We start from the raw sequence: 18338 nt of genomic DNA, 5'->3' as shown, positions 1-18338 counted from the left end.
AAAAAAGGGACGCTTATGTCATATATCAATGGCTAAATACTTTAGAATCTTTAGAGAATATAGAAAGTTAAGAGACAAAATTAAAAAGGATATTAGGAATGCTAAGAGAGAGCACGAGAAATTCTTGGCCAGTAAAATTAGGGAAAACTCTAAGATGTTCTATAAATATATTAAGAGTAAGAGAGTAACTGAAGAAAGGGTAGGGCCTATTAGAGACCATGAGGGTAATCTTTGTGTGGAGGTAGAAGATGTTGGTAGGATTCTTAGCGAATACTTTGCATCTGTTTTCACAAAGGAAAGGGGTAATGCAGATACTGCTATCGAGGTGGAGTGTGATATTCTGGATGAAATAAATATAGTGAGAGAGGAAGTATTAAGGGGTTTAGCAGCTTTGAAAGTAGATAAGTCCCCAGGCCCGGATGAAATGCATCCCAGGCTGTTGAACGAAGTAAAAGAGGAAATAGCAGAGGCCTTGACCATCATTTTCCAGTCCTCTTTGGATCTGGGCATGGTGCCGGAGGATTGGAGGACCGCTAGTGTAGTACCCTTGTTTAAGAAGGGAGAAAAGGGATAGGCCGAGTAATTACCGGCCTGTCAGCCTAACCTCAGTAGTGGGAAAATTATTGGAAAAAATCCTGAAAGACAGGATAAATCTGCATTTGGAAGGGCAAGGATTAATTAGGGACAGTCAGCACAGATTTGTTAAGGGAAGATCGTGTTTGACTAACCTGATTGAATTTTTTGAGGAGGTAACCAAGAGGGTCGATGAGGGTAGTGCGTACGATGTAGTATATATGGACTTTAGCAAGGCTTTTGATAAGGTCCCACATGCTAGATTGGTCATGAAGGTTAAAGCCCATGGGATCCAGGGCAAAGTGGCAAGTTGGATCCAAAATTGGCTTGGAGGTAGGAAGCAAAGGGTAACGGTTGATGGATGTTTTTGTGACTGGAAGGATGTTTCCAGTGGGGTTCCACAGGGCTCAGTACTGGGTCCCTTGCTTTTTGTGGTATATATCAATGATTTAGATTTGAATATAGGGAGTATGATTAAGAAGTTTGCAGACAACACTAAAATTGTCTGTGTGGTTGATAATGAAGAGGAAAGTCATGGGCTGCAGGAGGATATCAATCTACTGGTCAGGTGGGCAGAGCAGTGGCAAATGGAATTTAATTCAGAGAAGTGTGAGGTGATGCACTTTGGGAGGGCTAATAAGGAAAAGGTATACACATTAAGCGGTAGACCACTTAATAGTGTAGATGAACAAAGGGACCTTGGAGTGCTTGTCCACAGATCCCTGAAAGTAGCAGGCCAGGTGGATAAGGTGGTTAAGACTGCATACGGAATGCTTGCCTTTATTGGCCGAGGCATAGAATATAAGAGCAGGGAGGTTATGTTTAAATTGTATAATACTTTGGTTAGGCCACAGCTGGAGTACTGCGTGCAGTTCTGGTCGCCGTATTATAGGAAGGACGTGATTGCACTAGAGAGGGTGCAGAGGAGATTTACTAGGATGCTGCCTAGAATGGAGAATCTTAGTTATGAGGACAGATTGGATAGGCTGGGTTTGTTCTCATTGGACCAGAGGAGGTTGAGAGGAGACCTCATTGAGGTGTACAAAATTTTGAGGGGCCTGGCATAGTGGATAGTAAAGGCCTATTTCCATTGGTGGAGGGGTCTATAATGAGGGAGCATAATTTTAAGGTGGTTGGTGGAAGGTTTAGAGGGGATTTGAGGGTGGCTTCTTTACGCAGAGGGTTGTGGGGATCTGGAACTCACTGCCTGGAAGAGTGGTGGGTGCAGAAACCCTCACCACTTTTAAGAGATGGTTGGATGGGCACTTAAAGTGCAGTAACCTGCAGGGTTACGGACCTAGAGCTGGTAATTGGGATTAGACTGGATGACCGGTTGTTGGACGGAGCAGATATGATGGTAAGTACTGCAGGGAATAGAATACGGCCAGGGAGATCTCCTGGACTAGTGTCGATCGCCTGGATGGGTCGGAGAGGAATTTTTCTAGATTTTTTTCTCCCTAAATTGGCCTGGGTTTTTATCTGGTTTTTGCCTCTCCCAGGAGATCACATGGCTTCGGTTAGGATGGAGCGTAAAATGTTTCAGTATAAGGGGTGTCGCAGTTGTGTGAGGCGGACTGGTTGGGCTGGGTGCTCTTTGCCTTTCCGTCATTGTTCATAGGTTTATATGTAACCTTCAGGGCTGCTGACCGAGGGCCGTGCGGCTCTTTGTCGGCCGACGTGGACACGATGTGCCGAAATGGCCTCCTTCTGCGCTGTAAATTTCTGTGTTTCTATGTTTCTATACTTGCATTGGAGGCTGTTCAGAAAAGGTTCACTAGGTGGATTCCGGAGATGAGGGGGTTGACTTATGAAGATAGGTTGAGTAGGTTGGGCCTCTACTCATTGGAGTTCAGAAGAATGAGAGGCGATCTTATCAAAACGTATAAGATAATGAGGGGGCTCGACAAGGTGGATGCAGAGAGGATATTTCCACTCGTAGGGAAAATTAAAACTCGGAGACATAGTCTCAGAATAAGGGGCCGCTTATTTAAAACTGAGATGAGAAGGAATTTCTTCTCTCACAGGGTTGTAAATCTATGAAATTCTCTGCCCCAGAGAGCTGTGGAGGCTGGGTTGTTGAATATATTTAATACATAGAAACATAGTAAATAGGTGCAGGAGTAGGCCATTCAGCCCTTCAAGCCTGCACCACCATTCAATAAGATCATGGCTGATCATCACCTCAGTACCCCTTTCCTGCTTTCTCTCCATACCATACCCCTTGATTTCTTTAGCCGTAAGGGCCATATCTAACTCCTTCTTGAATATATCCAATGAACTGGCATCCTGATTAGTCAGGAAATTGTGTTAGGGAAATTGATGGGATTGAAGGCCATAAATTTCCAGGGCCTGATAGTCTGCATCCCAGAGTACTTAAGGAAGTAGCCCTAGAAATAGTAGATGCATTGGTGGTCATTTTCCAACATTCTATAGACTCTGGATCAGTTCCTATGGATTGGAGGTCAGCTAATGTTATCCCACTTTTTAAAAAAAGAGGGAGAGAGAAAACGGGTAATTAAAGACCAGTTAGTCTGACATCGGTAGTGGGGAAAATGTTGGAATCAATTATTAAAGATGTAATAGCAGCGCTCTTGGAAAACAGGATCGGTCCAAGTCAGTATGGATTTATGAAAGAGAAATCATGATTGACAAATCTTCTAGAATCTTTTGAGGATGTAACTGGTAGAGTGGACAAGGGAGAACTAGTGGATGTCGTGTATTTGGACTTTCAAAAGGCTTTTAACAAGGTCCCGCACAAGAGTTTGGTGTGCAAAATTAAAGCACATGGTATTGAGGGTCATGTACTGACGTGGATAGAGAACTGGTTGGCAGACAGGAAAAGGAGAGTCGGGATAAAGGTGTCCTTTTCAGAATGGCAGGCAGTGACTAGTGGAGTGCCGCAGGGCTCAGTGCTGGGATCCCAGCTCTTTACAATATATATTAATGATTTGGATGAGGCAATTGAGTGTAATATCTCGAAGTTTGCAGATGACATTAAGCTGGGTGGCGGTGTGAGCTGTAAGGAGAATGCTAAAAGGCTGCAGGGTGACTTGGACAGGTTAGATGAGTGGGCAAGCGCGTGGCAGATGCAGTATAATGTGGATAAATGTGAGGTTATCCATTTTGGTGGCAAAAACAGGAAGGCAGAATATTATCTGAATGGCGGCAGATTAGGAAAAGGGGGGGGTGCAACGAGACCTGGGTGTCATGGTACATCAGTCATTGAAAGTTGGCATGCAGGTGCAGCAGGCGGTGAAGAAGGCAAATGGTATGTTGGCCTTCATAGCTAGGGGATTTGAGTATAGGAGCAGGGAGGTCTTACTGCAGTTGTACAGGGCCTTAGTGAGGCCTCACCTGGAATATTGTGTTCCATTTTGGTCTCCTAATCTGAGGAAGGATGTTCTTGCTATTGAGGGAGTACAGCAAAGGTTCACCAGACTGATTCCCGGGATGGCAGGACTGACATATGAGGAGAGACTGGATTGACTGGGCCTGTATTCATTGGAGTTTAGAAGGATGAGAAGGGATTTCATAGAAACATATAAAATTCTGACGGGACTGGACAGGTTAGATGCAGGAAGAATGTTCCCGATGTTGAGGAAGTCCAGAACCAGAGGACATAGTCTAAGGATAAGGGGTAAGCCATTTAGGACTGAGATGAGGAGAAACTTCTTCACTCAGGGAGTTATTAACCTGTGGAATTCCCTACCGCTGAGAGTTGTTGATGTCAGTTCATTGTATATATTCAAGAGGGAGTTAGATATGGCCCTTACGGCTAAAGGGATCAAGGGGTATGGAGAGAAAGCAGGAAAGGGGTACTGAGGGAATAATCAGCCATGATCTTATTGAATGGTGGTGCAGGCTCGAAGGGCCAAATGGCCTACTCCTGCACCTATTTTCTATGTTTCTATGTTCTAGACTTCCCAGCCAGGGAAACATCCTCCCCGCATCCAGTCTATCCAACCCAGTCCAAATTTTATACGTTTCAATGAGAACCCCTCTCATTCTACTAAACTCTAGTGAATACAGGCCTAGTCGACCCAATCTCTCCTCATACGACAATCCTGCCATCCCAGGAATCAGTCTGGTGAACCTTCGCTGCACTCCCTCTATGGCAAGTATATCCTTTCTTAAGTAAGGAGACCAAAACTGCACACAATACTCCAGATGTGGTCTCACCAGGGCCCTATATAATTGCAGTAAGACATCTTTACTCTAATACTCAAATCCTATTTTAATAAAGGCCAACATACCATTTGCTTTCTTAATTGCTTGCTGTACCTGCATGTTAACTTTCAGTGATTTGTGTACAAGGACACCCAGGTCCCACTGAATACCAACTTTTCCCAATATCCCACTGTTTAAAAAAAAAAACTTGTTTTTTCTATTTTTCCTACCAAAGTGGATAACCTCATATTTCTCCACATTATATTCCATTTGCCATGTTCTTGCCCACTCACTGAGCCTCTCTATATCCTCTTGAAGTCATCCTCCTCACAACTTACATTGCCACCTAGCTTTGTATCATCGGCAAACTTGGATATATTACATTTGGTCCCCTCATCCAAATAATCATCCAGATATAGATTGTGAATAGCTGGGGCCCAAGCACTAATCCTTGCTAGTTACAGTGTGCCAACTCAAAAATGATCCGTTTATTCCTACTCTCTGTTTTCTGTCCGTTAACCAATCCTCAATCCAAGTTCGTATATTACCCCCAATCCCATGAGCCCTAATTTTATTTAATAACCTTTTGTCTGGCACCTTATTGAATGCCTTCTGAAAATCCAAATACACCACATCCACTGGTTCCCCCTTATCTATTCAGCTAGTTACAACCTCATAAATCTCTAATAGATTTGTCAAACATTTCCCTTTCATAAATCCGTGTTGTCTCTGCCCAATCCTATTATTATTTTCTAAGTGCCCTGTTACCACATCCTTAATAATAGATTCTAACATTTTCCCTACTACTGATGTCAGGCTAACTGGTCCGTAGTTCCCCGTCATCTCTCTCCCTCCTTTTTTGAAATGCAGAATTACATTTGCTACCTTCCAATCCACGGGAACCGTTCTAGAATCTATGGAATGTTTGAAGATGACAACCAATGCATCCATTATCTCTATAGACACCTTTTTCAAAACCCTGAGATGTAGACCATCATGTCCAGGGGATTTATCGGCTTTCAGTCCCATTAATTTGTCTAGTACTATTTTTTTTTAGCAATACTAATTTCTTTAAATTCACATTTCCGCTACACCCTTGATTCTCCACTATTTCTGGATGTTATTTTGCGTCTTCTTCCAGTATTTGTTTCATTTCTCTGCCATTTCCTTATTCCCCATTATAATTTCTCCTGTCTCAGCCTGTAAGGGACCCACATTTACTTTCCCTAATCTTTTCCTTTTTACGTACCTACAGAAGATTTTACAGCCTGTTTTATGTCACTTGCTAGTTTACTTTCATTCTATTTTCCTTTTGTTTGTCAATTTCTTGGTCCTTGCTGAATTCTAAAACCTTCCCAATCCTCAGGCTTACTGCTGTTTTGGGCAACATTATAAGCCTCTTCCTTTGATCTAATACTATCTTTAACTTCTCTTGTTAGCCACGGTTGTACCACTTTTCCTGTGGGGTTTTTGTGCTTTTAGATATTTGTTGTAAATTATGTATTAATTCTTTAAGTGCTAGTCATTGCCCATCTACCATCATACCTTTTTAATTTAGTTTCCCAATCTACCTTAGCCAACTCGCCCCTCATACCTACATAGTTTGCTTTGTTTAGATTTCAGACCCTAGTTTTGGATTTAACTAAATCACTTTCAAACTCAATATAAAATTCTATCATATTATGGTCACTCTTCCCTAAAGGCCCCTTTACTACAAGGTTATTAATGAACCCTTTCTCATTCTGCAATACTAGATCTAAAATAGCCTGTTCTCTAGTTGGTTTCTCAGCATACTGATCTAAAACTATACATACTTGTATACATTCCATGAATTCGTCCTCCACATGATTACTGCAAATTTGGTTTTCCCAGTCTATATGTAGATTAAACTCTCCCATGATTACTGTATTACCCTTGTTACATGTACCCTTGATTTCCTGATTGATACTGTGCCCTATATTACCACGACTGTTTGGGGTCCGAAAACAACTCCCACCAATGTTTCCTGCCCCTTGCTGTTTCTTAGCTCCACCCAAATGGATTCTACAACTTGATTTTCAGATCCTTTCTCTCTACTCTCTCTTTATCCCATCCTTTATCAGGGCTACCCCTCCTCCTTTTTCAATTTACTTAACTCTTCTAAAAAAAATTAAGTATCCTGGAATATTTAGTTCCCTACCTTAGAACATAAGAAATAGGAGCAGGAGTCAGCCATTTGGCCCATTGAGCCTGCTCCACCATTCAATAAGATCATGGCTGATCTGATTCTGGCCTCAACTCCCCTCCCTATAACTCTTCCCTCCCTTATTGCTCAAAAATCTGTCTATCTCCGCCTCAAGGAAGAGGCATATAAATTGGCCAGAAAAAGCAGCAAACCTGAGGACTGGGAGAAATTTAGAATTCAGCAGAGGAGGACAAAGGGTTTAATTAGGAGGGGGGAAATAGAGTATGAGAGGAAGCTTGCTGGGAACATAAAAACTGACTGCAAAAGCTCTATAGATATATGAAGAGAAAAAGATTAGTGAAGACAAACATAGGTAGGATCAGGTGAATTTATAATGGGGAACAAAGAAATGGCAGACCAATTGAACAAATACTTTGGTTCTGTCTTCACGAAGGAAGAAAAAAATAACCTCCGGAAATACTAGGGGACCAAGGGTCTAGTGAGGGGGGATTGAAGGACATTCTTATTAGTCAGGAAATTGTGTTAGGGAAATTGATGGGATTGAAGGCTGATAAATTCCCAGGGTCAAATAGTCTGCATCCCAGAGTACTTAAGGAAGTGGCCCTGGAAATAGTGGATGAATTGGTGATCATTTTCCAACAGTCTATCGACTCTGGATCAGTTCCTATGGACTGGAGGGTAGCTAATGTAACACCACTTTTTAAGAAAGGAGGGAGAGAAAAAACGGGGAATTATAGACCGGTTAGCCTGACATCAGTGGTGGGGAAAATGTTTGAATCAATTATTAAAGATGAAATAGCAGCGCATTTGGTAAGCAGGATTGGTCCAAGTCAGCATGGATTTATGAAAGGGAAATCATGCTTGACAAATCTTTTAGAATTTTTTGAGGATATAACTAGTAGAGTGGACAGGGGAGAACCAGTGGATGTGGTGTATTTAATCCTGGCCTCAATTCCACTCCCTATAACCCTTCCCTCCCTTATTGCTCAAAAATCTGTCTATCTCCACCTTAAATACATTCAAAGACCCAGCCTCCACAGCTCTCGGCGTAGAGAATTCCAAAGATTCACAACCCACTGAGAGAAGAAATTCCTCCTCATTTCTGTCTTAAATGGGCAGCCCCTTATTCTGGAGCTATGCCCCCTAGTTCTAGATTCTCCCATGAGGGGAAACATCCTCTCTGCATCTACCCTGTCAAGACCCCTCAGAATCTTAAATGATTCAGTAAGATCACCTCTCATTCTTCTAAACTCTAATGAGTATAGGCCCAACCTGCTCAACCTATCTTCATATGACAACCCCTTCATCTCGAGAATCAACCTCGTGAACGTTCTCTGAACTGCCTCCAATGCAAGTATATCCTTCCTTAAATGAGGAGACCAAAACTGTACGCAGTACTCCAGGTGTGGTCTTACCAACTCCCTGTACAGTTGGAGCAGGACTTCCCTGCTTTTATACTCTGTCCCCCTTGCAATAAAGGCCAACATTCCATTTGCCTTCCTTTGCAACCACGTCTCTGTAATGGTTGTTAGATCAAACCTATTCATTTCTATCTGCACTATTAATTTATCTGTTTTGTTGTGAATGCTTTGCGCATTAAGATATAGTGCCTTTAGCTTTGACTTTTTTCTATTTTTCTCTTATGTGATCTTAGACACTGATGCTCTATGACCTTTGTTACTCTCTCTCTATTCTTCCTGACCCACTCTGTTTATTTTTACCCCAAACTACCCTCTGCTCTAGAGCATTGATATTTATCTTACATAGAAATATAGAAAATAGGTGCAGGAGTAGGCCATTCGGCCCTTTGAGCCTGCACCACTATTCAATAAGATCATGGCTGATCTTTCTGCTTTTAAATGTACTCTTTCCTGAATTTTCCCATCCCCCTCTCCCCCCACCCCCTCCCCTCCTTCATTTGTTTAAAGCCCTGGTTACTGCCCTAGTTATCCGATTCACCAGGACACTCGTTCCAGCCCAGTTCAAGGGAGTCCGTCCCAATGGAACCGCTCCCTCTTTCCCCAGTACTGGTGCCAGTGCCCCATGAAGCGAAACCCCTTCCTCCCACACCACTCTGAGCCACACATTTAACCCTCTAATCTGCTTATCCCTGTGCCAATTGGCATGGGAGTGGGATGACAGTGGGTTCCCGACCCTCTGTCTAAAACAACAACTTTCCCACTTGACCTGCCACCAATCATGCCCGCTACCACCACAGAAAATTCAGCCCAATGGTTTCGGTCTTCCCAATATTTAATTGGAGGAAATTTCTGCTCGTCCAATACTGGATGTCATAAAAGCAGCGTAACAGTTGAGTGTCTTCCGCGTAAATACGGAACCTGACGTTGTGTTTTTGGATGATATAGCTGAGGAGCAGCATGTAGATGAGCAATAGGAGGTGGGGGCCAAGGATAGATCCTTGAGGGACCTCAGAGGTAATGGTGCAGGAATGGGAAGAGAAGCCGTTGCAGGAGATTCTCTGACTACGATTAAATAGTTAACAATAGAATCGGGGCGTGCAGTCCCACCCAGCTGGACGACGGTGGAGAGGCGTTGCAGGAGGATGGTGGGGTCAACCATGTCAAAGGCTGCTGACAGTCGAGAGAATGAGGAGGGATAGTTTGCCACAGTCAGTTTTGTAGTGTATGAAATGATACAATGAATCCCGTACTGTGAGCCAGTGACTAGGTGTAACCTAGTCTTTAATGGCTTCCAGAAGTGAAGGTACAATGGTGAAGTTCAGTTATATACCGGGCCCAGCACGAGTGTACCTATGACCCTAGGAACTCTGACGGTAGTGCCCCCTGATGGTGGGCAGACCTTATGTACATAGATTACATCATATACCCCCCAGTTCTTGGAACATCCATATTACAAGTTCAGACGGTCCGGAGCCCTTCGCTCCCTGGTTGACCATCTCAATACAATCCCAGTGCTTTCCGAGTCTCTCACGACTTGGGGATGGACGTTGACCATAGTGGGTTTTTCCGATGGCTAGATGTGAGTTGATTGGTTGTCTACGTTCGCGGTGTCTTCTTCCAACTTTTCCGGTTCGTCAGTATGTCTTACCTTGATTTGATCAATATGTTTCCTGCACATCTGCCCATTCTTCAGCTTAACCCTATACACCCGGTTACCCTCCTTATCCGTAACATTGCCCGGGAGCCACTTGGGCCCTTGACCATGGTTACGTACATACACTGGGTCATTTACAGATATGTTGCATGACACAGCAGCGCGGTCGTGATACACTGCTGGCGTAGACGTCAGGTTTCGACATGATCGTTAAGGTCTAGAGAGAGCCTGGTTTTGAGGCCTCCCTTCATCAATAGTTCCGCAGGCAGGATCCCGGTGAACGTGTGTGGCCTTGTGCTGTAACTGAGCAGTATGCGTGACAGACGTGTCTGCAAGGAACCGTGAGTTACGCTGTTGTGTATGGAGAAAGAGTCAGACTGAACACTGTGAGCTCAAAGTAAAGTGTGACCTTAGTCTTTTATTGCCGGTCTCCAGAGTGCCTCTCCAACCTGTGAAGCTGCCTTAAATACCTGTGCTCCCTAGGGATTATGGAATCCCTTGGGATTCTGGGGAATGAGCCCCCTGGTGGCTGTACAGAGTAAATACAAGTCCACATATATAAGATACGCGTTTCAGGTTCTGCTTGATGGTTTGAACTGCTCGCTCCGCTTGACCATTGGACGCAGGTTTGAACGGGGCTGACCTCACGTGTTTTATGCCGTTGCATTTCATGAACTCTTAAAACTCCGGGCTTGTGAAACACAGTCCATTGTCGCTGACAACGATGTCTGGCAGACCATGTGTGGCAAACATGGCTCTCAGGTTCTCAATGGTGGCAGTGGAAGTGCTGGATGACACGATCACACATTCTATCCATTTGGAGTGTGCATCCATCACCACAAAAAACATTTTACCGAGGAAGGGGCCCGCAAAGTCGATGTGGATTCTAGACCATGGTTTGGATGGCCATGACCACAGACTGAGCGGAGCTTCCTTTGGGGTATTACTTAACTGATGCATGCATGACTCTAACTCTGAGTCAATGCCAGGCCACCAAACATGGGACCTGGCGATGGCCCTCATCATGACAATACCGGGATGCGTACTATGTAATTCCCGTACAAATCTCGCCCTGCCTTTCTTGGGCATTACAACACGATTACCCCACAGTCAACAGTTGGACTGGATGGAAAGCTCATCTTTGCGACGGCTGTACAGTTTGGTTTCATCACCCACTTCCTTGGGGATGGTCGACCCAGAATGTTTTATAACCAATAGGGTCAGATCCTGGTTGGTCCAGGTCTTAACTTGTTGAGCAGTGACAGTTGGAGTCCATTATTAAAGAAGCAGTAGCAGGACATTTGGAAAAGCAAAATTTGGTCAGGCAGAGTTTGCATGGATTTATGAAGGGGAAGTCATGTTTGATAAATTTGCTGGAATTCTTTGAGGATGTAACAAACAGAGTGGATAAAGGGGAACCAGTGGATGTGATGTATTTGGAGTTCCAGAAGGCATTTGACAAGGTGCCACATAAAAGGTTATTGCACAAGATAAAAGTTCACGGGGTTTGGGGTAATACATTAGCATGGATAGAGGATTGGCTAACTATCAGAAAACAGAGAGTCAGGATAAATGGTTCATTGTCTGGTTGGAAACCAGTAACTGGTGGGGCGCCGCAGGGATCAGTGTTGGGACCCCAACTATTTACAATCTATATTAACGACTTGAAAGAAGGGACTGAGTGTAAGTAGCCAAGTTTGCTGATGATACAAAGATGGGAGGAAAAGCAATATGTGAGGAGGACACACAAAATCAGCAAAAGTACATAGACAGGCTAAGTGAGTGGGCAAAAATTTGGCAGATGGAGTATAATGTTGGAAAATGTGAGGTCATGCACTTTGGCAGAAAAAAATCAAAGAGCAAGTTATTATTTAAATGGAGAAAGATTGCAAATTTCTGCAGTACAGCGGGACCTGGGGGCACTTGTACATGAAACACAAAAAGAGATAATATACAGGTACAGCAAGTGATCAGGAAGGCCAATGGTATCTTGGCCTTTATTGCAAAGGGGATGGAGTATAAAAGCAGGGATGTCTTGCATACAGCTATATAAGGTTTTGGTGAGGCCACACCTGGAATACTGCGTGCAGTTTTGGTTTCCATATTTACGAAAGGATATACTTGCTTTGGAGGCAGTTCAGAGAAAGTTCACTAGGTTGATTCCGGGGATGAGGGAGTTGACTTATGAGGAAAGGTTGAGTAGGTTGGGCCTCTACTCATTGTAATTCAGAAGAATGAGAGGTGATCTTATCACAAAGTGTAAGATTATGAGGGGGCTTGACAAGGTGGATGCAGAGAGGATGTTTCCGCTGATGGGGGAGATTAGAACTAGAGGGCACGATCTTAGAATAAGGGGCCGCCCATTTAAAACAGAGATAAGGAGAAATTTCTTCTCTGAGGATTGTGAATCTGTGGAATTCGCTGCCTGAGAGAGCTGTGGAAGCTGGGACATTGAATAAATTTAAGACAGAAATAGGCAGTTTCTTAAACGATAAGGGGTTATGGGGAGCAGGCGGGGAAGTGGAGCTGAGTCCATGATCAGATCAGCCTTGATCTTATTGAATGGCGGAGCAGGCTCGAGGGGCCGTATGGCCTACTCCTGTTCCTATTTCTTATGTTCTTGTGACCCTTCACTCTCAAAAGCATCCATGACCATGAGTAGCTCTGCACTTGCACCTCCGATGTGGGCAACGGTAACCGGCTCAATGCATCAGCGCAGTTATCGGTGTCTGGTCTATGGCGAATGACATAATCACAGGCAGATAATGTCAGCACCCACCTCTGGATGTAGGATGACGCGTTGGTATTGATACCTTTATGTTCCGAGAACAACGATATAAGCGGCTTTTGATCGGTTTCCAGCTCGAAGCGAAGCCCAAACAGGTACTGGTGCGTTTTTTTTTACCCCATAAATAAATGCTAAAGCCTCTTTCTCCACCATGCAGTAGGCTCTTTCCACTTTGGACAGGCTTCGAGACGCATATGCAACTGGTTGTAGTTTGCCTGACTCATTGGCTTGCTGGAGTTCGCAGCCGACCCCATAGGACGACGCATCATAGGTCAAAACTAGACGCTTGCCTGGGTCATACAGTACCACTTGTGGGAACACAACAGATTTCTAGCCTTCTCAAAGGCTCTGTCTTGAAGTTCACCCCACACCCAGCCGTATCCTTTCCTGAGCAGCTGGTGCAAAGGCTCTAATACTGTGCTCAATTTGGGTAAGAAGTTATCGAAGTAGTTGAGAAGACGCAGGAACGAACGCAGCTTTTGATGGCCTCTGTTTTCACATCTGTAGGCATAATTCTGTCTGCAGCAATCTTTCGTCCAAGGAATTCGACCTCTGATGCCATGAAAACGCACTTTGAACGTTTCAGCCTGAGTCCCACTTTGTCCGGTTGACGCAGAACCTCTTCCAGATTGTGCAGGTGCTCAGCGGTGTCACGCCCTGTGACTAGGATGTCATCTTGGAATACCACGGGCCTGGGGACGGATTGCAATAGGCTCTCCGTGTTTCTCTGAAATATGGCTGCCGCCGAACGAATGCCGAAAGGGCACCTGTTGTAAATAAACAGTCCTTTGTGCGGGTTGATGCACGTAAGTTTCTTTGATTCAACCAATTCCTGTGTCATGTAGGCCGACGTTAGATCCAATTTGATGAACGATTTTTCCCCGGCTAGTGTTGCAGGTCACCAGCTTTCGGTAGTGGGTACTGGGTCTTGTTTCGAAACTCGGTTGATCGTGACCTTGTAGTCTCCACAAATCCTGACCGTGCCATCGCTCTTTAACACTGGAACAATGGGGCTGGCCCATTCATTAAATTCCACCAGTGAGATGACCCCCTCGTGTTGTGGCCTGTCCAATTCGAGCTTGACCTTTTCTCTCATCATGTGCGGGACCGCCCTAGCTTTGTGAGGGATGGGCCTTGCGTCTGTGCCTCGGTGAACCTGCACCTTGGCTCCCTTGAAGCTGCCAATTCCCGGTTCAAACAGTGAGGGAAATTTGTTCAGCACTTGAGCACACAAATCATCATCTGCTGATGACAAAGCTTTGATATCGTACCATTTCCATTTTATTTTATCGAGCTAAGTCCTGCCGAATAACGATGGGCCGTTGCCCAGGATAATCCAAAATGGTAGTTCATGAACCGCTCCCTCGTACGACGCTCTTACTGCTACACTACCGATCACTGGAATGAGCTCTTTGGTGTAGGTACGCAACTTCGCATTTTTCGGACTCAGCTTGGGTCTCTCTGCCTTGCTCTCCAACAGCTTTTCGAAAGTCCTCTGGCTCATTATCGATTGACTCGCATCCATGTCTAATTCCATGGATACTGGCATGCCGTTTAATTTTATCTCCATCGTTATCAGTTGGCTCTTTGTTAGGAATGCACGTGCGCTATACACTTCCTCCTCTGAGCTCTCAAATGTCTCAGGCTGCATCGCCAGATCCACGCTGAATTGATCACCCACGTGGTGTATCGCAGCTCGCTTGCTCCACTGCGGACACGTCCGTTGAAGGTGCCCCGTCTTCGCACAAGCTCTGCATACGTACTGCCTAAAGCGGCACTGATGGGGTCGGTGATTGCCCCCGCAATGCCAACACCTTGAGCTCGGATTTGCGCCCAATGGCAGGCTTTGAGCAGCTCCCATTCTCGCATATGCAGTTGAGTGGCCCTCGATGGCGAACCTTGAGTGGCTCCCGGCCTTGCAGACGCAGTTGAGTGGGCCCTGCCATGTGCAGCTCTGCTGGCTGTCGATACAATTTTGTACACAGTACTTGCCGTAGAGTTCCTGTTTTGTCGCGATATCTGCTTTGTGCTTTTTTGCGTGGACTTGCAAGCCTGGGCGATGGTAATGACCTTGCAACCAGCAGCTTACTTAGGATCGCCTTGTGGTTGATCCCGATCACGAAAAAGTCACGCAGCATGTCTTCCAACGCAGGCCCAAATTTGCAAGGCCCTGCAAGACGTCTCAGGTCGGCAACAAATGCTGCTATGTCCTCGCATTCTGGACGAACGTGCGTATAGAAGCGATATCTCGATATGAGGATTCCTTCCATGGGTTTAAGGTGTTCCCGAACTAGAGCACACAGTTCTTTGTAATCCTTTTCTGTAGCAAGAGTTGGTGAGAGCAGATTCTTGATGAGTGCATAGATCGTGGGGTCACAGACGGTGAGAAGAACTGCCCTGCGCTTCTCTGCATCCTTGTCTTTGTTTAGATCGTTTGCCAGGCAGTATTGGTCAAGACGATCCGTGAAATCTCCCCAATCCTCTCCCTCATTGACTCTCTCGAGAATTCCAACAGTACTCAATCATGCTGTGCTTGCCATACTTTTGCGTGGGTCCGTATTTTTCTCGTCGCCAGTTGTGGTGTATGAAATGATACAATGAACTCCGTACTGTGAGCCAGTGACGAGGTGTAACCTGGTCAGTTGTTAATGACTTCCAGAAGTGAAGATACAAAGGTGAAGTTCAGGTTATATACCGGGCCCAGCACAAGTATACCTATGACCCTAGGACCTCCGACAGTAGTGCCCCCTGGTGGTGGGCAGACCTTATGTACATAGATTACAAGTTTCCTAACCATTTTTTTTAAATATCCTGGAGTGCAAACCAACAGGTCCTGGAGATTTGTCAATCTTTAATCTCATTAGTGTCTCCATTCCAATTTTGTTTACTTAGATTGAATCTAGTTAGTTCTGTCCCTGGATTTATATTTAACTTTTCTTGTATCTCTGGTACTTTATCCTTATCCTGTACTGTGAAGACCCATACAAAGTCGGTATTTAGTAAGTCTGCCCTTTTCCAATTACAATATCACCTGTATCTGGCCTCAAGGTGCCCATATTACTCTTAGCCTTAATGTAAAAACCTTTAGTGTCATCGATCCCCTTCACAAGCTTTTATCCTATTCCCTTTAGCAGCTTACACTTTCTTTGCCTCCCTTTGCTGGTTACATTCTTCTCCCAGTCCCCGCATCTCCACTGCCTTCGTATAAGCATTTTCTATTTAATTATATACTTTCTCTCACTTGCCTTGTTGACCAAGGTTGTTTAATTACAGATATACAGTTAGAATTGCTCCCATAGTTATGAAAAAACTCACTTCTCATGCTGGGAAATACATACAACTTGAAACTGATCCAGCTTCTCTGCTGCTTGGCTCGTGCTTAAATTCAATGGGCTAAAAATTCGATTGCCCCAGAAATCTGTGCGGTCAATCCATGCCTGTTCAAAGTAATGCAGGCAGCATGGAAACTAATGATAATGATTGCAGCTTGGAGGTGTACAGCAGTGGTGAACCTGCTGTACACCTCAGCAGGGGCCAAAGTTCATTCAAGGCTAGCACCAGTTAATGCTAGCCGGCACCTCTTAAAGGGGAGGTGCATTCTGGCTGAAACATTGTAGAGGAGGAGTGTGTGACCTACAATAAGAGTGAAGATGGTGCAACATGGCAGAGAGAGGGCTCCCAAATTTTCTGATGCAGTACTCAAAGCTCTGGTGCAGGAGGTGGCCAGGAGAAGAGATGTCCCTATATCCACAGGGATCAGGAGGCCCTCCAGACAAACTGTGAGGAAGCAATGAGAGCAGATAGCCTTCGCAGTCAATGTCAGCAGTGTAGCCCTGAGGACCTGGATGCAATGCCACCAGAACTTTAATGATCTTATGCGAATGGTCATGGTCAGCGAATTCATCTTCAAATGCTAAATCCTTATAACTGAACCACGAGGCTCAGACACAGCTCAATTCACCAAGCAGCCCCTCCTCCCACCCCAGTCACCTGCCAACAATCTCTCGCGAGATCATTGTGAGCAGCTTTCTTCGGGGCCAGCGGCAAACGCCTTTGCTTTGCCTCTTACTGCAAATTATGGGCCATTGGTGCGGTTAACCAGCAAACGTTAAAGGCAGTTGGGTAAAGGGAAATTGTACTTATCTGAAGGGAGTTCCCACCGATGGGGTTTTAAATGATTTGGGTGTGTCCGACATAAGAGAGGAACCTGAATAATAGAGTTGTACAGGTGACGGATGAGCTGTTAAATGTAATTTGTTTATCACTCTGACCAGCTTGTCTCCTCTTTGATACAGGTCCCTCATGTGAAAGTAGCAGCAGAGGAAATTCCTAAATTGCAGTATTTGAGGTTCACGGCATTAAATCTACATCCGACTAACACTGACATCAGCTTGGCTATTGCCAGCATCTTGAACTTCTTCAACAGGACCATGGCGTGCCTGATCTGTGCCAAGGCTGAATGTAAGACTAGCAAAGGCAATCACTGCATGTGAAAATAGGAATCTTAGCTGTCTCAAACACACACCTGGGTGAAAGATCCCTCTTTAAAACAACTTATTCTACGCAATGTTTGAAGGAAATTTCTGCTAAATTTTGGTTGACTTTCTGATGTGCGGTTAGGGTTAGGATCAGTTATTGAGGGTGGGTCAGGGGAAGCCACTGCTGGTTTGCTGTATGTGGCTCATAATCCCAGTGTAACCATGGAACAACGAGGAGAGTGAAGGGTAAGCAGCTGTGAGGGGCTGCTTTAGAGTTTTGTCGGAGGTTTGATCCTCTCTCTGCATTGTAGCCCCTCAGCAGCTAATCATGTTTGCCGAACCAGTCAGTGACTTAATACATTGACGCTCCCTCACTGCATTGTATCCTGGTGTAAGACAGCAGAAAGATTAACATTCACTCAGAGTTCTGCCCTCATGATTGATTGTCTGCACCCTTCACAAAAAATGAAATTTATAGAATTAATTTCAGGGATTGTGATTGCATCTAATCTACATTAACAACAGGGCAATTGTTGCCAAATTAGGTTATTTTAAGGGTTAAGTCATGGTAGGAGAGCCCAGACCCGTGTCATGCTCCTCCTGTGCCATATGGGAAATCAGGGATGCTTCCAGTGTCCCTGCCGACTATGTGTGCATGAAGTGTATCCAGCTGCAGCTCCTGTTAGACCGCATGACGGAGCTGCACATGGATTCACTCTGGAGCATGCGCGATGCTGAGGATGTCGTGGATAGCACATTCAGTGAGTTGATCACACCGTAGGTAAAGGTTACAAAGGCAGATAGGGAAAGGGTGACCATCAGGGAGAACAGGAGTAGGAAGGTAGTGCAGGAGTCCCCTGCGGCCATCTCCCTCCAAAACAGATATACCGCTTTGCATATTATTGGGGGAGATGGCTCACCAGGGGAAGGCGGCAGCAGCCAAGTTCATGGCACTGTGGGTGGCTCTGCAGCACAGGAGGGCAGGAAAAAGAGTGGGAGAGCTATAGTGATAGGGGATTCTATTGTAAGGGGAATAGATAGACGTTTCTGTGGTCACAACTGAGACTATAGG

At 44.9% G+C, this 18338-nt stretch overlaps 1 protein-coding gene across 3 annotated transcripts in view; it reads left to right on the top strand.

The window, feature by feature from the left end:
- Positions 1-18338, top strand: part of LOC139276506 (glutamate receptor ionotropic, kainate 4-like) — a 229933-nt gene that overhangs the window by 67718 nt on the left and 143877 nt on the right. For all 3 annotated transcript variants that reach the window (XM_070894626.1, XM_070894625.1, XM_070894627.1), the window contains exon 5: positions 17084-17249. In XM_070894626.1, the coding sequence (XP_070750727.1) occupies positions 17084-17249 (166 nt within the window). The remainder of the gene's footprint in view (positions 1-17083; positions 17250-18338) is intronic.

Source organism: Pristiophorus japonicus, chromosome 11, assembly GCF_044704955.1.
Source record: "Pristiophorus japonicus isolate sPriJap1 chromosome 11, sPriJap1.hap1, whole genome shotgun sequence".
In the NCBI taxonomy this organism is placed as follows: domain Eukaryota; kingdom Metazoa; phylum Chordata; class Chondrichthyes; family Pristiophoridae; genus Pristiophorus; species Pristiophorus japonicus.
The sequence above is the reverse complement of the archived record's forward strand: the minus strand, read 5'-3'. Positions and strand labels throughout refer to the sequence as shown.